The sequence below is a fragment of the Panthera onca genome, chromosome B2, assembly GCF_046562875.1.
Source record: "Panthera onca isolate mPanOnc1 chromosome B2, mPanOnc1 haplotype 2, whole genome shotgun sequence".
NCBI classification, from domain to species: domain Eukaryota; kingdom Metazoa; phylum Chordata; class Mammalia; order Carnivora; family Felidae; genus Panthera; species Panthera onca.
This window is the reverse complement of record NC_138343.1, coordinates 135625359-135646936: the sequence shown is the minus strand read 5'-3', so window position 1 is coordinate 135646936 and position 21578 is coordinate 135625359. Positions and strand designations below refer to the sequence as shown.

General features: G+C 41.6%; 2 protein-coding genes across 4 annotated transcripts in view; one reads left to right on the top strand and one right to left on the bottom strand.

The window, feature by feature from the left end:
* Nucleotides 1-1558: 1558 nt before the first annotated feature.
* Nucleotides 1559-14962, bottom strand: DCPH1 (damage control phosphatase 1). Of its 2 annotated transcripts, XM_060616906.3 has the most exons (5): nucleotides 14837-14962; nucleotides 12735-12840; nucleotides 12084-12328; nucleotides 6663-6828; nucleotides 1559-3309 (listed from the first exon to the last, which is right to left on the bottom strand). In XM_060616906.3, the coding sequence occupies exons 1-5, from the start codon at nucleotides 14878-14880 to the stop codon at nucleotides 2542-2544; spliced, it is 1329 nt and encodes a 442-aa protein (XP_060472889.2). In that variant the 5' UTR covers nucleotides 14881-14962; the 3' UTR covers nucleotides 1559-2541. The 2 variants fall into 2 exon arrangements, with proteins under 2 accessions (XP_060472889.2, XP_060472890.1); XM_060616907.3 differs by lacking the exon at nucleotides 12735-12840 and having other exon boundaries at nucleotides 14837-14935.
* A 242-nt stretch (nucleotides 14963-15204) lies between these two features.
* RMND1 (required for meiotic nuclear division 1 homolog) overlaps nucleotides 15205-21578 on the top strand; it is a 45310-nt gene continuing 38936 nt past the window's right edge. Inside the window, exons 1-2 of one of the 2 annotated variants that reach the window (XM_060616909.3) lie at nucleotides 15205-15407; nucleotides 21021-21538. In XM_060616909.3, coding sequence (XP_060472892.2) covers nucleotides 21035-21538 — 504 coding nt within the window. In that variant the 5' untranslated portion in view covers nucleotides 15205-15407; nucleotides 21021-21034. The remainder of the gene's footprint in view (nucleotides 15408-21020; nucleotides 21539-21578) is intronic. The other variant, XM_060616910.3, reaches the window with a different exon arrangement.

The window sequence follows — 21578 nt, the reverse complement described above, 5'->3', positions numbered from 1 at the left end:
GCTCAGGTCATGATCTTGCGGTCTGTGAGTTCGAGCCCCGCATCAGGCTCTGTGCTGACAGTTCAGAGCCTGAAGCCTTTTTTGGATTCTGTGTCTGCCTCTCTCTCTGCACCTCCCCAGCTCATGCTCTGTCTCTCTCTGTCAGAAATAAACATAATTTTTTTTAAAATAGGAATATAAAAATAGGAATACACCCAGTAATTCCCCTATTTACACAAAGAGTAAGAAAATGCTAATTGAAAAAGATACATGCACCCCTATGTTTACTATAGCATTATTTATAATAGCCAAGATATGGAAACAACCAGGGTCTACTGATAGATGGGATAAGTTATGTTATATGCACACACTCATGCACACAGTATCACCCACCCATTAAAAAAAAAAAAAAAAAAAAAAGAGGTCTTGCCATTTGCAACATGGATGGACCTAACCAAGATTATGCTAAGTAAGATAAGCCATCGAAAGACAGATAATCACATTTCACTTGGATGTGGAATCTAGAAACAAGAAAGGCAGAAAGAGATTTTTCATCTTTTTTCATGTTTACTTTTGAAAGAGGGCAGGGAGAGGAGCAGAGAGAGGGGGAGGCAAAGAATCCAAAGCAGGCTCTGCGCCCTCAGCGCTAAGCCTAATGTGGGGCTGGAACTCGTGAGCCACGAGTTCGTGACCTGAAGTCAGACGCTCAACCAACTGAGCCACCCAGGAACCCCAGAAGCATAGAATAGGGAGATCGACCTGATGGTTGCCAGAGAGGAGGGGCGTGGGGGATGGGCAAAAGGGGTGAAGGAGAGTGGGGGGTACAGGCTTCAGTTAGCCAGGGGGATGAGAGGCGTGGCCGAGGGTAGAGTCAGTGGTAGTGTAACAGCGTGCTGTGCTGACAGATGGTGGCTGAGCTCGTGGGAGCAGAGAGTGGCCCAATCCGTTGTACACCTGAAACTAAGGTAACATTGTGTGTCAACTAAACTTCAATTTAAAAAAGCCAACCGGGGAAGCTACAGGTGGGTCCCACCCCTGCTAAGCATTTGGTAGACTTCCATCTAGAATGACTTCCCCTTCCGTCGTGCCACTCTTCTTGCTTGCTCGTTTGCTTCTGTGCTCTTATAGGAGGGGGTGAACTAGTTCCTCACGAATCCTAAATTCATGTTCTTGAAACAACATAATAAAAACAAAATTCACTGCTTTGGAAAATGTGATTATTACATTTTCCCACACTGTGGCTATAAAGTCAACACAAATAGACTCATTTTCTAACTCATGTCAAGTGTCTACAATTATACTATGCTCGGTATTTTAGTAACTTAATGTTTAAAACAGGAACACACGTAGGTAAGAGTAAATTCAAAACGTGCAGCTTTATATAAATATTTGACATAGCTTTTTAAAAACACTTAGCAAGGTCATAGACTATAACCTCATTTAGACTTAACCTCATTTATAAGTGACATAATTTAAGAACTGCTTTGGCAACATGTACATTATGAGTTTCTTTCTTAGACCTCATACTTAATCGTCCCTCCTTGACTTTCACCCACTGGAAAAAATAAAACCAACAAGATTTTCAGTACAATTCATTTTATTATGCCAGTTCAAGAAAAACATTTCCAGGTTTATTTCCAATTTCAGTTTCAAAGCAAACTGACCTGAAACTTAGTCTTTAATATGAAGTAGTCACCAAAAAAATGTGTAAGCATGTAAAAAATTAACTTGTTGGTACTACTCCAAATTCAATGCGTAAGAATCTTTTTTTATCTAAAGCATTTTTTCTAAACTGCAGAACAATCTAAAAATCTGTTCATTTAAAACACTTACGTGTTAAAATAATATATTTCAGTTGATCACGGACATTGCAAATAGAATGTAAAAAGGTACCACGGTTCTTCAAATACCAGCTGTTTCTGTTCAATCTTGGGCTTCCTAGTGTCCATTCCGCAGGTCAATCAAAATACAAATGCGTGCAAATAAAACAGGGTATTTAGAAGGAAATAAAATTCAAGGAGAACAAAATTTAAAACTAACTTATGAGGTAAGTAATCTTTACATCCATTGTTCAAATGTCACAGCTGTAAGAAATCCCTCTTTTCAAAGCATATTTAAAATGTCTTCCCAGAGCCCTTATTTTTAGAGCGCCAAAACAAGTTAAATAAAATCCCATGCTTGTAAATACCATGCAGCATAGCATTAAAAGAATGTTAACGAACTTTAAAAGCAGAATTCACGCATTATTTTACTTTCTGCCCAATTAAAAATAAGTTCATTAGTACCACTTGAAATTATGCATCTAACTTGAAATAAGTTACTAATATGCCAACAGAAACGTAAATCTCTGTAACTAGCTTACTCCGTCTATCTCCCAAACAATGTCGTGGGGCAAAACGTTCGAAGAGAGAAGCGTCCAGAGTGCACGTATGGGAGCACCGAGAAGCCAGGCTTCCCAGAGCCAGGCAGAGCAGCCCCGTGACTCAATTCGCACACTGCCTTTCTGGGGATGCCAAGCGACTGTCAGATTTGTCCAGACAACTTAAGACATCCTAAAACAAGTCAGAGCGGACCATCAAACTGAAATATTCCATACTTCCCAGTGGTCATCCAGTTGGGCTCGGAGGCTGCGAGCTGTTCAGCTTGCCCGGGCTGCAGCCCCACCTGAACCTCGGCCTTTAATGTCCTTACACTGCAGAGAGGGGCAGGATGGAACCCTCGCAGGGCCTGATGAAAGGGAATGGTACATGCCCACTTTCTATCGCCTGTCAGCTTCCTATAGTTCAAATCACCCTTGAATAAAATTAAATGTGCCTTTTGTAGTTCGGCATATAAGTCAGGAGCAACCTGAGACATTACACAGAATTCATGAGGAAGAGTCCAAAATATATGATCATGGTACACCCATCTGCCCATCTTAATAGAGTTTTCCCAGTCGGCCCCACACTTGGACATCCACTTGTGATTAGAACCTTTCATTTGTTCAATTAACCAGTTAAAATCATGGACAGTAGTGTCAGAAACAAACCACGGAATAGTTTTTCCATAAAAATGGATCTCGGTAGCCAGTTGAGAGCACAACAGAAAGTCAGCTAATACTAAATCCGTAACGAGTTCAAACCCAGAATTATCCAGAACAACATCTACTCTAGTAACAGACGCTTTTTCTCTTGTTTTTTTGCAGTTGTTAAGCAGTGACCAAAGATGTTCCATGTCATTCACTAAAATGAAAGGTTTTAGTTCTTCCACAGAATTTATTATGTTGGTTCTCTGAGAACTGGTTTCCCCGCCCGACAGAGACAGATCACATTTATTGCCCCACAGCGAAATCTGAAAAAGAAAAAGTACACAAGTTTTACCCTTCTTTTGAATAACCAACAAAACCTCTATTATGTAAAATGTGGGGCAAGGGGTTGCTAAAACTATTCATAAAATTTACTTCTACAGCAGTCTTGATACAAAATACCCATCAGATCTACACTTTCTCTAATAATGCAAAGATTGTTTATATCATGATGTATAATCGAGATTAAGACAATGAAACATTTAATTGGTCACTAGGTAATAAACTTTTTAAAAAACTGATCTGAATGATTTTAACGATCCGTGTTGCTTAATCAGAAGGATTTTGCATCTTGCAGATAAGAGGATATGATACACTGTGAAAAGAGGCTACAAAATTTATTTAAAAATCCAAAGTCATGAGAAAAATAAGTCCCTTTTTCCCTCCTCCCACTCCTACCCAAACTGCTCAGTTTCTTTTACTAGTTATATAAAACTTAGGACCAGGCAACTTCTCTGGCATTTAGTTCTCTTACTTGTAAAATAACGAAATTGGGCAAGATGTCTAAAGACCTCTCCAACTCTAATTATCTGTCATTCTATTTTAAACTGAAATAACACTCCAGCTTAGTTTATAGAAAATGGCATGCAGCCCCTCTTTTTTAAAGCTCTAATTAAAATTACATGCTTAGGAGTACAGGCTCTGGAATTAGATAGACCTGGGTTCAATTCCCAGTATTTCCAATTACCGACCATTGGTAAATTACACATGATCTCTAAGGCTCAGGTCCCACAACTGAAAAATGACGTAACAACAGCACTTACCTTGTAGAGTTACTGCGAAAATTAATCGACATAGTATGTCTAAATAATATACACAATACTCAATAAATGTTAGCCAAAACAAACTCTACTTGTGTGATTCAAAATAAGAGGAAAATGCATGTTCCAACCAAGAATATTATTTTAAAAAGATAAATGAATGGGGGCACCTGGGTGGCTCAGTGGGGTAAACATTCAACTCTTGATCTCGGCTCAGGTCATGATCTCATGGTTCGTGTGATCGAGCCCCACATCAGGGATTCTCTCTCTGTCTCTCTCTCTCTGCCCCTACCCCACTCGTGCTCTCTCTCCCTCAAAATAAATAAACTTAAAAAAAAAAAAACCCACAAAGATAAATGAATGGATTTTTTAAGTGCAAGGCTCAAACAGTTAAGTGTCCACCTGACAGAAACAGTGGGGTCGATGACAGCACTCCTCAGTGGAGGTGAGGGTCTCTGCCGGCCCCCTGCATGTTTCCTGCACCCCATCTTCCAGTTTGTAATTCCACACTAATTTGTGCCATTAACTGACTGTCTATATTCCCTCAAGATTACAAGTTCTGTGACAGCAAGTTCTATCTGTTTTCCTCACCATCACACGCCCAGCATCCACTCTTTGACAGAGCAGGCATGAAATGTTTGTGCGGACAGGGGTGGAGTTCTATGGCTTCTAAAAACAGACCAACATTCCCTGCAAACTAAAACACCTTCAGGTTCTGGTAGGAAGCTAAACCGCTGGTGATCCATGAGCGCTAATGGAAGGCAACTTTGGGCCTCCTTTACTTGGCCAGGCTAGATGACAGAAAAGAGAGTGGTATTCTTTCTTCTTCACAACTTATTATATTACTTATGGGACAAAGACATATTCAAGGACTATTCCCGGAAACAGTGGGCTAGCTAGGGATAAAGACTGATGTGACTACTGCTTTTCCTTTTTCTTTTCTTTTTTTTTAAGTCAAAGCTCAGCATAAAGGAATAGTTCCAAAGGGGGGAGATGACTAGGCTTATTATTTAACGACACCCTGACAACTTTCCTTCCAAACTCAAAGCAAGCCGTTCCCTCTTAATCACGCAGCCTACTGTGCTTGCCCTCAAAGTTTTACTAGGACTCTGCAGTCTCTGCTTTCACAGTGTCTCCAGAATGCTGGTGACATTTAACATGTCTTCTCACGTGGGTCATTTTAATAACAGACTTCCTGGTGTCCAGCCTTGTGCCCCTTCAGTGTGTCCTGACAAGTAACCCTTGAAACAAGTTCATCCTTGTTACTCCTCAGACGAAAACGCTCCAATAGCTCCCCAGTGCTTGCGATGCAAGTAAAAACCAAAGTCCTTACCTTTGCTTACAAGGCCTCTGTGGCCCTTCCAGCCCCCTCGCCTCACCGCTCATTGCCTGCAGAATCACCTGGCACCTTCTCTCACACGCCCGCGGGTCCCTAGGCAGGAACGTTCCCCTAGACATGCATGGGACCCACATTCCTCACCTGCCTCGGGTGAGGCAGGCACCCTCCCCACCACCTTCTCAGAGGCCCTCCCCTGGCAGCCCCACTTTACACTACACCCCTGCATCTCCCCCACCATCCCCGGTTCTCCTGCCCTGCTTTATCTCCTTTCGTGGCATTTTCTTTTTTTTTTTTTTTTTTAATTTTTTTTTTAACGTTTTTATTTATTTTTGAGACAGAGAGAGACAGAGCATGAACGGGGGAGGGGCAGAGAGAGAGGGAGACACAGAATCGGAAGCAGGCTCCAGGCTCTGAGCCGTCAGCCCAGAGCCCGACGCGGGGCTCGAACTCACGGACCGCGAGATCGTGACCTGAGCTGAAGTCGGACGCTTAACCGACTGAGCCACCCAGGCGCCCCTCGTGGCATTTTCTAATAACATCTTTTTCTGGGGATGCTTCTGACTTTTTCTGGGAGATGAGGGCTGGGGATACTGTCATGTAAAACCACGTATTTTCAAATAGTTCTGATTCTAATAACGTATCTTAAATCTTCGGATGTTTTGAATGAGAATTAAAAGCAAAATGTAATACAAGACAGACGAAGGAACGTAATAAAGTCACATTAAACAGACCACTGACGACCTGAGCGTTTACAGCTGATGGTAGCAGGAGGCTGTTCTAGGCTCTGTGCTTCATGCTGACAGGACTGAATCTAGTTTCATTCTCATGTCAAATGACGAGGTATACGATGCCGTCCTTATTTAACAGACGAGAAAACTGTAGCTCAGAGAAGTTAAGTAACTTGCCTCAGATCCAACAACAAATAAGTGACAAAACCAGCATTCAAGCCCAAGTCAGGGTAGGCTGACCAAATGACTGTGAAGTATCCTCTCAAGAATGACACAAGCCATGAAGCCAGAGGACGCCTGTGCCACTAACATCATCTCCAGTCGAAGAAATTTCAAAACTCATTTTCAGAGATTGAGTGGATTTTTATCTCTTGAATAACACTATTACTAAAATGATAAAAAATGATCAATTATAACTGAAATGACAATAGATATACACGTGCTCTGTTGCTAAATCAATCCCAGTTTACTTTTTGACTGTTTAAATACAGGAGATTAATTATCACGCTTACCTGAAGAAGTTTGAAAAATTCATCTTTCAGCTGATTTTCATCTAGGTCTTCGATAGTTGTTCTCAACTCTTGTAGGTGAGTACACAAAGCAACGAGAGATTCCTGTGACTCAAAGAAATTTTTCTCTTTTGATTCTTTAAATACATCAAAGTCATCGATTGGCGGACTACAAGAGGAGAAAAACGTAAGCGAAACATTTATAGAACTCTGTACCTTCTTTTATTTAACATTTGGGTAATTGCAATTCTTTAAAGGAAAGAGGATAGAAGCATCTAGTCTCAAAAATTAGTGGTAACAGATACTACACATAACGGATCAATTACAGAAAAACAAATAATTATCAAATTATACACACTAAATCAATTTAATCCAATTACACAAAAACAAATCCCCAAACTCATTTTAGTTAACTGTCAGAAGTTCCCTAATCAAAATTTTACTGGAATTTTAAATAGTTGTAGCGACTCTATCTATAATTATTCACCCAGTATGGTTTCCAGAGCAAAAGAAGAGAGAAACAAGAATTCAAAATAATTGCTTTAATTTAGCAGTTTTTGGGTGCTAAATGTGGCAGGGTTCCAAGTTACAAACATATGCATATAAATACTTGAATCCAATGTGCTAATCACCAAGAGAGTAAAACATAAGAGTATTGTGGGAACCCAACAACTACTCAAGAGAAATCAGAAAATACAAACATAAGTTTTATTATAATGACAAATTTTGGTCACGTATATGTAGTTTCCTGGGGTTTTTTAGGTCAACTTTTATTCCCAAGTTGACTTTGACCAGCGGTGATACATGCGCTGTGGCTACATCTTTAAGCTGTCTGTCCAATGAGAGATCAACTAATAATACAAGCCTAAGAGAAACATAACCAGCAAGGTATAAATAAGAACATCATAGACTTCACAGAACCAAATGTAAAAGGTATTCAGATCATCTGATCTTCTAAATTACCAACTTTTTCCTTGGATCATCTACCTTAGGATAAAAACGATGTGACTGCTGTGGAACTGATTTAAAAAAAAAAAAAAAAAAAAAAAAAAGACAAAAACATACCAGAATTTACACATCCACATGACTGCTGTCTCCTTCCAGTCAGTCACCCTGGGAAGCGAGAGCCTTATTCTGAGGATGCAGCCATTGCTCAAGCACTTCTGGAATTCTCTTCAGAACCTGCAGGACACTATTACACGCCCTGTCAGTGACAGCGCCTCTTTCTCCTCTGGAGTTCATTTGGAACCCAAAGTCACTCAGAGCAATTTCAGTAGAATGATGTGTGCAAATCAAATGGAGTAAAAGATTCTTTTTCTTTTTTTTATCAAAAATGAAAAATGACTAAAAAAGGAGGAGACTAATTTCTTTTTGAGGCCTGTAAACTGGCTCTGAAGGAAGTTCCAAAGAATTAAAAGATATTTTTAGCAATGGCAGCATTGCTGAAATAAATCAGTCTTTCAAGGTGACTTAAAAAAAAAAAAAAGATAAAAATTACTTGGATGCACAGATTCAAGCAGAGAGGTCTGCAAACTGCAGCTCGCAAACCCAGTGCGGGTCACCTGTTTTGTATGACCTGTGAGCGAAGAATGACTTTTACACTTCTGAATGGTTTTATTTGCTGACACGTGAAATTCAAATTTCAGCGTCCATAAATGAAGTTTTAGGAACACAGCCACGCTCAGTCATTTACGTACTGTCCGTGGCTGCTTCTGCACTGCACGGATAGAGCTGAGCAGCTGCGATAAAGACCACATGTCCCCCCGCCAGCCCATAATATTTACTACCTTGCCCTTTACAGAAAAATGTTGCCAATCCTTGTTCTGGTGTTTTATTAACACATCATTAAAGTCACACCTCATTTTAAAAATGAGCCTTAAATTTGGGGGAAAAAAAGGGTTACACGTCCAACTCTTGACATCCACTCAGGTTGTGATCTCGCAGTCATGAGATCGAGCTCCATGTGGGGCTCAGTACCGAAGGGAGCCTGCTTGGGATCTCTGCCCCTCCCCCACTTTCTCTCTCTCTCTCAAAATAAATTAAAAAAAAAAAAAAGCCTTATTCCTGTATTTAAGAGTAAACTCACACACTTACATTTGATTCCTGGTTTTAAAATGTTTACTATTATAGAATCTACTGAGGCCATATATGTGCATACACTATGACCCAGGGTTCACTCCTAGATATACACCCAACAGAAACACACATATACGCTCACTAAAAACATGTGTTTGGATGTTTGCAGCAGCATTCTTCATAACCCCAGGCTGGAAACTACTCAAATATCCATCAACAATAGATAAACAGATTGTGATATAGTCATATAATGCAATACTATGTACCAATGAAAATTATTTACATTTATATGCGACAATACGGATGAGTCTCACCAACATTAATGCTAAATGAAAGAAACCGGACAGAAAAGTATATCCCGTATAATTTCATTTAAATGCAGTTTAAAAGCATGCAAAACCAACACAGGTCAGAATAGTGTTATGAAGGGCAGTGATGTCAGGACTGAAAGGGGCCATAAGGTGGGTTTCTTGGGTCCTAGTAAGGTTCTGACTCTTAATGGGGGCCCTTGGGACATAAGTGTGTTCTGGTAAAGATTGTTGAACACTTAAGATATGTTCTGGATGGGGGCATCTGGCTGGCTCAGTCCATATAGCATGCAACTCTTGATCTTGAGGTTGTTGAGTTCAAGCCCCACATTGGGTGTAGAGATTACTTAAAAAAAACTTAAAAAAAAAAAGATATGTTCTGACTGCATATTATACTTTAAGTTTTACTTCTTTTTGAGAGAGAGAGCGAAAGAGAGAGAGAGAGAGAGCACACAAGTGGGGAAGGGGCAGAGAGAGAGGGAGACACAGAATCCAAAGCAGGGTCCTGGCTCTGAGCTTTCAGCACAGAGCCTGACGCAGGGCTTGAACCCACGAACCATGAGATCATGACCTGAGCCAAAGTCAGATGCTTAAATGACTGAGCCACCCAGGCGCCCCCATATTCTACTTTAATAAAAGTTTTAAAATGCTTGTTTTCTCCATACTCTCACTTTTCAATATCTGAAGTATATTTACTTAATAATTTACTTAAATTTCACATATGGCTGAGATTTTGTTTTCAGACTTGCAGATTATTCAACTATTTAACGCTGAGAAAAACTAAAACCAAACATCTTGACAAAAAAAAAAAAACTACACGTATGTTTCAATATAAGGGGCAAAATCAACACAAACAGGTCTTAAAGTGAAGGTGTGCTTTGGGATCCTAGAAAAGCTAAGACCCTTCTTTGGTCACTGGAGCTATCACTGGCCCAGGGCAGGAATTCCTCCTATGAATTGGGACGTTTAAAAACGATTTCATTACTACTTCTGTGGAATAGTACTTCCTTACACTGACCTAAAACCTGAGTTTGGATACAAATTGCCTGCCCCAGCCACCTTAGATCACCTTAGGAAAGGTCTACATCCATGAGAGATTAGTTTTGTTCCTGCCACTTAAGGCTAAATTTGCCATGACTCCTCTTAGCAAGCTGTTTCCGGACCAGTGGCTATCAATCCAGGGTGTGCAGTCTTCTGAGGTATGGAAAGAAAAACTGATGCCCAGGCCCCACCGCAAATTAAATCATCAGTGTTTATTTTAATATAATGACTTCAAAACCTACATGTTAAAAAAGTCTTCTCGCCCAACTGAGTTATAAACGTGTAGCCAGGTTTGTAAACTTCTATTGTAAACTTCTAACCTGGACTTTTTTATTCTCTGAACCTGATCTACCTCCAAAGGCAAACTCAGAAACACATTCCTTTTACCTTTCTAACTTCCAAGCTCCACCAACTCCCTACAGAGAGCCACCCAGACACTTCTGCAGCATGGTATTGACTAATAAGATGGATATTTCCCCAAGTTATGACACCATCACCCAGAATTTCAGACTCGCCTTAGTCCTTGATAAGACACCCAAATCTACTACTTGGAAAAAGATGGTTTCATGAGGGCTCTAAGCTGATTTATACAGAACAGGGTCAAATACTGACTGTACCATTTACTAGTCATGTAACCCTGGGAAAAGTTATTAATACCACTGAACCTCAGTTTCCTCAGACATCGTGGAAACATAGTAATACCTATACTTCACTGGGTTGCAAAGTAACAGGAACACAGCCGATGTTCAGCACATGGCAGCTCCTAGTATTAGCTGTAGCCTTGTTTAGATGCCTTCCATGTGCCAGGCAATGTGCTAGATTTTTAACAGCGCATTTTTTTGCTTTTAGAGCAGAAGTCCTAAAATACACTTATTCAGCAGTGGGTGTGAGGTCAGAAAAAATAATTACTTTAATTAAATAAACTTATCAGCAAAAACAACAAATTGTGACTTGAAAAAATAATTTCTGAAGATTAAGTCAGAAAAAGCTAATGAATAGACTCAAATTATGCATGTTTCCCAAAATAATTTTTTTATTTTACTATTCGTGCTGATTTGATCAATTGCTTTAAATTATCCTTTGCTATGTTTAGGAACAGATACCAAACAATTCCTTAGTTAGCAAACCTGTATTTTTGTAACTAGCGAGCTAAAAGGATAATCCCCATTACATTTTCTTCTGCTCTTTAAATCAGTTCTATAGCTGAATTTTCCTAGGAAGAAATAAATTAGTACAAACAAGCCTACAAAAAGTGATTCTGACATGTGTTTAACTTTTAGTCTGTTTCTAATCTAGCCATTAAGAAAAAAAAAAAAGGCCTAAAAATTAAGATAGTACATAAAACCCTGTAGTGATTCACTGTTCTGTTGACTCCTTACCCCAAATCAACTCTGATCTATTACCTATTTTTATAAACAAAACATGTTTACTCTGTCCTGTCTTGTTTTTTTACAGAAATAATTATTTCATATTAACATCTTTTGATCAGTAATTTTTATTTTTGAGAGAGAGAGAGAGAGAGAGCGAGCGCACAAGTAGGGGAGAGGGAGGGACAGGGAGAGAGGGACAGAGAGGGGGAGAAAGAGGGGGGAGAGAGAATCTTAAGCAAGCTCCACACTCAGCAAGGAGTCCAATGCAGGGCTCGATCCCATGACCCTGGGATCTTAACTCAGGAAATCAAGAGTTGGGATGCTTAACCAACTGAGCCACCTGGGTGTCCCAGTACAATTCGTTTTACTCTAAACTCTTCGTAAGAATTTTTATTCAGATATTATATTATTTTATTCAGATATTAGATCTTATGTCTATTCTAAACAACTGGGTTATAATTGCTAAGAATTTACTATATCGATAACATTTACAGAAATATCTGATACTGTCATTAATATCTGCTGAACTGAATTCTGGCTTCCACTGTTAATCTTTAAACTTATCATTCTATAATTTTGTAAAAGCATTAAGTTCTCTAAACATTTATTATCTGATGTTATATGCTTACCTTTGGATAATTGCTTCATGAATTCTACGATACATGTAGCACTCTACAAACAACCAAGGTGAGTAAAACCACCTGGGTTTCCCATCATTTTCATTTATAAGACTCTGTTGATATTCTAGGTACTGATTCCATATGTCAGTATCAACAAACTTCTCAACAAAGGGGATTATTGGTTTATCTGTTTGCAATTCGTTTCGCAATTTAGAAAGAAGAGAAATTGCTTTCTTTTCAGCTTCTGTGCCTTTCTGCAGAAACACGAAAAAAAATTTTAAATATTTCAAAAATATATCTGAATACTCTATATTTAAATAATTTATATATGCAAACAGTTAATATTATACAGAAATAAGTCCTCTAGGTTAACATTTTTAAGGTCCTAAAGAAGGAAAGAAAATACTAGACTTCAAAGCTACATTTTGTCTTTTACAAACTAATATAAACATTGATATTCAGAATTCTTAAGTTAAAAATCAAAGAGCACACACATTATCCTGTCTTATCTATTCTGCCTTTTTTGTTTTGTTTTGTTTAAGCTTCTTAAAAACCAGAGTTCTTATCTTCAGGAGGAATAATTGTTACCACAGACAAAAAACAGCTATTGTGTTTCTGTTAAAGGATTAACAAAAAATTAAAGTTAAAACACAATATTACCTCTCCATGTTTCTCAAAAAATTCATTTTTATGTCGATGCAATGTATCAATAGCTTTGGTTAAGATCTGTGGTATTCTGTCTTTAATTGTAAGATATGCAAACGATCTAGAAAAGAGAGCCACATACACAGTATATTATTTAGCATTAATACCAACAGATTGGCCATCGTTGTTTCTAGAACAGCTCATTTGAATTCAAAGCCCTTTGCATACAAGCATTATAAAGTAAGCCAGCATTGTTTGACTACTACATTAAGACATTGGAAAATCGGCAAACTTCTCTGGTGTTACGTGTCATGAAAGCTAACAATCTTTGTGCCTCTAATCCCAGATTCTCCCCTGGAGCCTGTGCCATCAATCTTATCTTTCCCATTCTAATCCTTTTATTTTCTGGAATCAGAAACTAGTTTAACAACAGGACAGGACAGAAAAAAGATCATCCTAAATATCAAACAGGCTCTACTCCAGGGCTATTACTGACTTCACCTGCTTGGAAAGATGAACGAGGCAATGGATGTAAAATTGCCTGAGAGCGTCTACTGTACTAGAGGAACATAAAGAATGAAAACCATTTAGGAACCTGCTTCTCACTTTTCTCTTAGTCTATATCCTTAGCCATTTTTTTCTTTTCAAAGGTTTTCTGTGCTCTCTTCTCTACCTGCATAAGTACTCCTACTCTGCCCTCAAACAAGATGTTACCATCTCACTCTCGCAACCCCAAAATCAAGAAATTTTCGAGAAGTGCCAAAGAACAAAAAAAGCTGGAAGAAAAACTTGAGCATACTTGAACTTAAAAAAAAACTGGGAGATATTTTTTATTTTAGACCTACAAAAATCAAGATTTACAGATTATCATTTTATACAGAAATAACTTTTTAAGCCAATGCACAGGATTCCATTAGAAAAGACAGATTTTAGGACACGATGAAATTCTGTGCATTTTTAGAGCACAAAACATAGCTGATCAGTTCATCTGTATCTTCAGATTACCAGACACAAAGTACAGTAGTTAAGTTTTGGAGAAGTCAAAAGTCAAATTGCAGATTTTCCACTGAGGGAGGGGAGGAGGAGGGGTGTCAGGGCCCCTAACTACAACCGACCCCCACCTTGTCCAAGGGTCAAAAGTACTAAATATCCTCAGTATTTCCTCAGAGGCCTGCATCTGTGAGGGTAAAGTCCCAGGTCAGGACTAGGGTGGAGCCAGAGGAACCCAGGACTCAAAATTTAAGGTTCCACACACCTCCTTCCTTATATTTTGCATGACTCTCAATGATTGCCTGCTTAAATTTGGGGCCACTGGTGCCTCTCTGGTCTCCATCCACTCAGAATAAGGTCAATTTCGTCTAAGAGCTCCTCCTCCCCCGCACCCCCCCCCCCATATTTTGCAGTAGGCTATATCTCAAATATAAATTTGGCCATTCGATTTATACAAATAAATATGTATTTTTTTACGGTCGTCCACAACTTGATGTAGAAATCTGTGACAGGACGCGGAAAACCAAAAGCTGCAGGCATTAATAGGGAGACCACAAATTAATCTCACCGGCAATAGGAAGAGACACATTTCTCGATAGAGCTGAGATTCCTAGCTTTTGCAAAAGATTTTAGCCCCCCCAAAGTGCGTTTATTAAATACGTGAAAAATGATTAAAGCTATGTCGCTGCAACACCCTGAAAGGGGACAGAGGAGGCATAAACTCGCAAGACAGTCATGAGGAGTAAAAAAGCAGCAACATCGGATCACTTGAAAGACAACACAAATTAAAACATAAGCCACTAAAAGGCCCGAACAAGGACAGGAGGCGGGGTGACCCCAGGACTTCGGCGGGGTGCGCAGCCCGCTCCCAGCAGTCAGGAAGAAAGCGGGAAGCCGAGCCGAGCCCGGAGCCCGGCGGGCAGCCGCAACCAGCAGGCGCGCCCCCGCCCCGGGCCGCCTCGTTCCCCGGCCGTCGGAGGAAGGCGAGCAGACTCGCCGGGGAGCGGGGCCCTGAGGCCCGCCGCAGCTCCCCCGATGGTAACCCACAGGTTCCCGGCGAGGCCCGGCTTTCCGCAAACAGAGCAGGAAGAGGAGCAGGGCGACTGGGCGAGGAAAGCGACACGAACCCTACGTCCTGTCCCGACAGGGACGCCGGAGACCCCGCCATCATCTCCACGCTGCCGGCGCCTAAACTCGCGTCGCACCCGCCGCAGGAAGAGAGGCGGCGCCAGCGCGAAGGAGGAGCTGAGAAAGGGAGGGACATGGGTTTAAAAAAAAAAAAAAAATGCTTTTGAATGAAAAAACTTTATTTGGTGCCCGTACGAGAGACAAACAACGGCGCGCTCGGGGACGCGGAGATCTTCCGGGGACGAGGGCGGGGACAGCTGAGGGTGACGAGAGCAGCGGAATAAGGAAGCGGGCGGAGGCGGAAGCAAGCAGGGACCGGGAGGTCCCAGGCACTGGGGAGCGGAAAAGGTCGCGGCGACGCTGGTCACGTGGTCCGGCTGTCACGTGCAGCGGGCGGCTCACGCTCTGCGGGGCCCGGAGTTCGGTGCGCCTGCGCAGTGCGGGCGCTGGGAGGGCCGCCCGAGCGGCAGAGCTGACTGCGGGAAGCGGGACCTGCGGCCGCACTTTACTTGCCGCAGGGTCGCGTAAGCTTGCTCGCTTGGCACATCCCTCGTGTCTTCCGGCGGAGAGGTTAGTGTACTGCTTTTCCCTAGCTGGTTGTATGGTCCTGCACCGGGGCCCCAACCTTTGCACCCGGGCAGCTCTGAATCGCTCGGGTCACAGGTTTCACTGGTACCGCTGCGGTGATCTTTGGTTGACTTAGCTGGGAGTGAAAAAAAGCACGCAATCCATAAACACTGAGCGAGCCCTTTTTTGAGCCAGTACATAGCGGTTACCGCAAAGATTTTTTTAAAATTGAGCTTAAGGAATTGGAAGGCATGCTCCCAAAGGTTAGAGCCATTTATCCGTTGAATCGCAGCCTGGATGATACGGTTTTCTTATTTGGTATTATTGTTCTTAAAAAGTATAAAATATGCCAATTAACTGAATAGCTGCCTTGTATTTCATTCGGAAAATGTGAGTTGAATACCTACCGTATATTGGGCACTATGGTCACAGAAGACCATGAACGGAAGACCAGTCTTATCCTCAAAAAGCTTACATTCTAGAGAAGAGAAAGAGAAATCTATTCTTTTCTATGGTTTCTTCTTCAGCTTTGTCATTTTTTTTTTTTTCTCTTTAAATCATCTCTGCACCCAATATGGGGCTGGAAATCACAGCCCCGAGATCAAGCAGTTGTTCGCTCCTCGGACTGAGCCAGCCAGGCGCCCCTAGCTTCGTCGCTATTTAGTATCTATCTTACTGACTTGTCCCGTTTATGGCCTGTCACGTCCGATGTAGTGTAAGATTCAAGACATAGGGATTTTCGTCTTTTATTTTCATGTGTATTACCAGCAAGTCGGGGATGTCAGGCACGTGATAGGAACTCAGTTCATCTTTGTTGTATGAATTGACAAATTAGAAATACGAGGTACGCAAGTGATGTTAAATGCAATGGAAAAATAAAAAGTGGAGGAAAATAGAGAGTGGGTGTTGGTTGTGCATCTTAAATGAAGTGGTTGGGGAAGATTTCACTGGGTAGGACTCTGTTGGAGCAAAGATCTGAAGGAGGTGAGGGAATGAGCCTTACAGAGTCCTAGGAAAAGAGTGTAACGAACTGTAAGTACAAAAAGCACAAAGATCCAAAGGACGGAGTGACTGGAGCAAACTGAGCGAGACATAGAGCTACAAGAGATGTTACGGTGATGAGATGAGAGGCCAGCATCAAATTTTGTGCAGGAAGAAAGATGTGATCCAACTTGCATCTTCAAAGGATCACTTTGGTTGCTTCTGTAGGAGGCAAAGAACAGAAGCAGGGAGACCCATTAGGTAATCATGGGAAAGACAGCCACTTGGACCAGGGTGGTAGCAGTGTGGGTTGAGACCTGGTGCAAATAAAGCCAGTGGGATTTGCTGACAGATTGGGTATGGGGAATGAAGAGGCAAGATGGGTTATAGGTATTTGCCTTTAACAAAGAAAGATAAGGGTGTGATTGCTGTTTTGTGAATGGGGAAGACTGTGGCAAGAATAGAATCTGAGAGAAGATTTTGGAAGTTCAGTTTTGAGCATGTTACATTTTTCACATAGGGATAGATACCTGCTATTCATCGATGTGTAGATAACATCTAAGGAGCTGAGAATAGAGAAGAAAAATGGCCCAAATACTGAGCAGTGGTGCTTTCAATTGTTGATGGGATAGGAAAATACAGAGGAGAAAGAAGGTACCACCAGTGAGGTAGGAGGAAAGTGGCCAGTGTGGTATTCTAGAAGCCACTTGAGGAAGGTGCTTCCAAGAGGGCGGAGTGATCAACTAATCTGGTCTTGCTTATAAGTCGGGTACAGTGAAGACTGAGAAGTGACCATTGGACTTAAAAATAGGGAAGTCATTTCTGGCCTTAACAAGTGGGTTTTGGTAAAGGGGCAGGGATGAAAGCCTGATTGGAAGGGGCTCAAGAAACTCAGAGAACAGGAGTTAGAGACAGTAAATAAAGCTTTTAAAGGAATGGAACTCAAAGAAAGAGTAAATAGTATATGGAAGGGAAGAGTTGTTTTTATAAGATGAGAGAAATTAAATCACAGTTATCTACTAATAGGAATGTGCCGGAAAGATGGAAAAATAAATAGCACGAAATAGGAAAGAGTTTAACCTTTCCTGCTGCAGGCAGGAAGGGGTGAGACTTGGTGTGCCTGTGGAGGACCTGGTTCCAGATGGGACCAGCAGAAGGGAAGCCAGAATCCATGGGCACGGAATCGGTAGGCGGGCAGGCAGATCATGGTGAGAGCGTGTGGAAATTCTCTTCTGATTGTTTCTGTTTTGTCAATGAAAGAGGAAGTGAGGAGGCATTGGAGGTGTGAAGAGAGGGCACAGAGTAGACTCTGGTGGGGAAAGAGGTTAAGGTTGTTGAGCAGCAGGAAAGGGTGCTCCTAAAGGAAGTGGTCATGATTCTAGAGTGAGACCAGCTGGCATGGTTGGTTGGTTGGTTGGTTGGTTGCCTTTAGCCACGTTCAGATGCAGTACAGGCACAAATAAGGGGAAGTATATTTGATTCTGGTTGATGTTATGTCATGTGAGCCTGTGGGTGAGAGAGGGATTCAAAGGATTTGAGGTATATGGGAGAGAGATAGTAGACCACGGAATATAGGCTGAGCATGGCAGAAGTGAAGTGAATGGGGAGTGAGCGACAATGAAAGGGTGTCTGGATCATTGGACCGTTCAGTCCTATTGGGGATGAAGAATTGGGATTAAGAGGAGGAGTGAGCTTGAAAGACCAGACATGGGCGCCTGGGTGGCTCAGTTGTTAAGCATCTGACTTCGTCTCGGGTCATGATCTCTGTTCATGAGTTGGGTCCTATGTTGAGTGAGCTCGAGTCTTGCTTCAGGTGAGCTTGAGCCCCACTTCGGGTGAGCCCTGCCTCTCGCTTTCTTTCTTTCTCTTTCCCTCTCTCTCTCTCTCTGCCCTCGCTCACTTAGCCCTTCCCCTCAAAAAAAAAAAAAAAAAAAAAGACCAGACATGATGTTTGGAGCAGAATGCTTGAAATTGAGAATATGCGGTTACAATTACTGATAATGACATGCCTAGAGCAGGACTCTCCAATAGAAATACAGTGCAAGCCACATAACGGCATTTGAAGGTTTCTAGAGGTTTTGAAGGTAAAAATAAACAAGTGGCATCAATTTTAATTTACTTTATGTAACCCAATATATCTAAAAATACTATTTCAACAACTTATCAGTGTAAAAATTAGGGAGATGTTTAATTTTTTTGTACTAAGTGTAAGATACAAAGTACAAAAAGCATTCAGTGTTATTGAAGCACATTTCGGGTGCTCAGTAACCGTATGCGCTCCGTGGCTACTCTGCCGCCGGGAGCATATGACCATGGGAGGGAGCGATGCAGGAAGGGTGGAACGCAAGATCGGTCGGGGAACTCGGGCTGGGGAATTGGAAGAGCCGCGTCCACCACGGATCGGCACAAAACGTAACGCAGAGCTTTTTAGAGTCGTTAACACTCTAACATACTTTCAACCTTTAGATTTAGTTTGTACAATTAAAATTTAACTTTACTGAGATGCGCCCCAGTTTTTCACAAAGCCTAAATTGTGTGTGTGTGTGTGTGTGTGTGTGAGAGAGAGAGAGAGAGACACCTTAAATGCTACATCTGTCTTCCTCGGCAAAGATTAAGAGAAAACACACTTCTTGTTTGTCTGGTAGCGTTTGCATTCTTTGTCCTAGTGCTTTGCGTAGCCTCTATAGGAAGGCAGTCTTTAGTTTCAAGGTAAGAATTTCCTCGAAGAGAATGGAAGGCTCTGTGTATACAAATTTCCGACATGTATTGTAATTAGGTTCTTCAACACCCACTGGTTGAGCCGGCAGGGAATAGTACTAATTAAAGGTCAAGTGTAGTAGCTCGTTGGACTAGAACTAAACACCCAGTTCCAGCTTTTGAGGTGTTTTGAAAACAGCAGCTTCTGCCCCCCTCGCTTCGCCGTGACTCACCCTTGTCCTCTTCCTCCTGGAGGTAGGTAGTAAATCGTAGTGGTTACCGTGTCGTCTTTGGAATTGGAAAAGCCTGGGTTGTAATTAGGTCTCAGCAAGGGAGTCCGCCTCTCGGCCTCAGCTTCTTCGTCTGTAAAATGCCTCCTGGGGTAACAGTGAGGTAAAGCGGAGGGCCTAGTGTGTAGAAAGTACCCAGTAAGGCCCTGGTCTCTCTCTGTTCCCGGTCTACCTTGTTACCGAACGTAGGTTTCTTAAACATACATCTGACCGTGTGAGTGTCACGTTGAAAAGCTGTGGCTTCCCCCTACCTGTAGACACTTTTGCATCACTGACTGGCCACTGGCTCCTTTTCAGTCCTAATCTGCAACTTGCTCCTGCCTCCCTTCAAGTTGCACCTTGGTGGCCAAACAGTACTCTGTACCTAGAGTGTTTGATTTGATGATCCCTCTGCCCTTTTGAGACCCAGTTCAAATGTCACCTCTGTCAATATGTCCTACCCACCCTCACCTGAGATGCTCCCTTCTCTTGGCCCCATAGCAACTGGCACATAGCTCTGTTCTGAACTTAATCACATTATTCTGTTTCCCCAGCTAGACTGTGAATTCTGAGATCAATGATTCATTATTCTATCTCTAGCACCTAACATGCTATTTTTATAAAGAATTATTAGTATTGATTGCCTATTAATAGGCTTGCCTTTACAGAACAAATATTTTATGCTGTAAATAAGGTGGGGGGGGGGCGCCTGGGTGGCTCAGTCGGTTGAGCGTCCAGCTTCGGCTCAGGTCATGATCTGACAGTTTGTGGGTTCGAGCCTCGCATCGGGCTCTGTGCTGATAGCTTAGAGCCTGGAGCCTGCTTCAAATTCTGTGTCTCCCTCTCTCTCTGCTCCTCCCCCGCTCATGCTGTCTCTCTCTCTCTCCTTCAAAAATAAATAAAAACACTAAAAAAAATATTTTTTTTTTTAAATAAGGGGAGGGGATTATTTACATATGCAGTCTCTTTCTTTTGGAGCATGAACACGTGTCTCTCACATCCCTTACCCCCACTACCAGGCCGATCTCAACCTGAAGAGCCCTTTGCCATTCAAGAAGCAGCTGGAATCTTTCCGAGAACCTTTCCTGACTCTTCATGTAGAATTAGGGGAGCTCCTAGTGTGTTTCCTCCGCAGCTTGTACTGTATGTAGCTCTTTCATAGAACCTAGGGCCTGTTCCACTGAGTTATAATGGGCAGCTGAAAATGCCTTTCTCCTCTAGACCATTAGCACCTGATGGCAGGAACTCTGTCCTTTCATGACCCTAACTCATTGTTGATCTCATTGAATAAATTTTGAGTAAAGGAATTTAGAAGTATAGATTGTTTTTAATGGTAATGCTAATGAAGCATTTAATGGTAAATGCTAATGAAGTAAACGAAAAGATCCCATCACTCTATTTTTCTTTTTTAGGTCCTTGTCATGTCACTAGCTTTCTAGTGTTGTAATCTTCCAGAAAGAAGGCCAGAGGTTGATTAAAGGAAAGGTGGGGGGAGCACTTGCATTGACTTTTTTTAACCTCATTCTTTTTCTAGTCTTAGGCTAAGGTGTATTTGTCTTGCAAATGGTTTTACAGAAATATGCTTATTGCCTAGGAAGATACTGTATATATTTGAAAACATTAAAACAAAAACAAAAAAGCCTTGAACCTCTAATTCTTTTTCTTTTAGCTTGGGATGTGGTAATGTCAGCCAGACTTTTCAGAGCCCTGGCCGGATCTCACTGTATTTTATCAAAAGTGTATCAGTGCCAAAGACTTGCTCATCGAACGTTAAAACCGCTTAAGGAATTTGAGACTACAATATGCAGCACCGTGACGAGAAGCCAGAACTTGGATTTATTCTTTCCTGAGACAGCAGCGGGTGATTTGAGTATGTCCCAGGTCCTGGAAACAAGTCAGAAAATACCAAATACAAACATACTGTCTCCATTAAATGCTGCACATTGCCAGGGTGAAAAAGTGCTCCTTCCGACCAGGAAATCGTTTAGTACTCACAGGAAAGTGACTCACAAACCAAATCTATTAGGTTCTAAGTGGTTTATAAAAATATTAGAGCGGCAGTACTCATCTGTATCAACGGAAACAGTTGTTCCTAAACAAGACTTTCCGCAAATCAAGAGACCACTGAAAGCGTCGAGGACCAGGCAGCCATCCAGGACCAACCTTCCAGTTCTCTCTGTGAATGAGGTAAATGTGTGATGGTGCCTTGTGCGTACAATCCTTACTT

What these genes read in the sequence shown, in the direction of transcription:
- DCPH1 (XM_060616906.3), bottom strand. Translation starts at nt 14,880, where the DNA reads ATGATGGCGGGGTCTCCGGCGTCCCTGTCGGGACAGGACGTAGG. An exon ending in TTTTTGAGAAACATGGAGAG is followed by an intron (nt 12,329 to 12,734) that starts GTAATATTGTGT and finishes GTGTTTCTGCAG; the next exon opens with AAAGGCACAGAAGCTGAAAA. An exon ending in CATGAAGCAATTATCCAAAG is followed by an intron (nt 6,829 to 12,083) that starts GTAAGCATATAA and finishes CTCCTCTTGTAG; the next exon opens with TCCGCCAATCGATGACTTTG.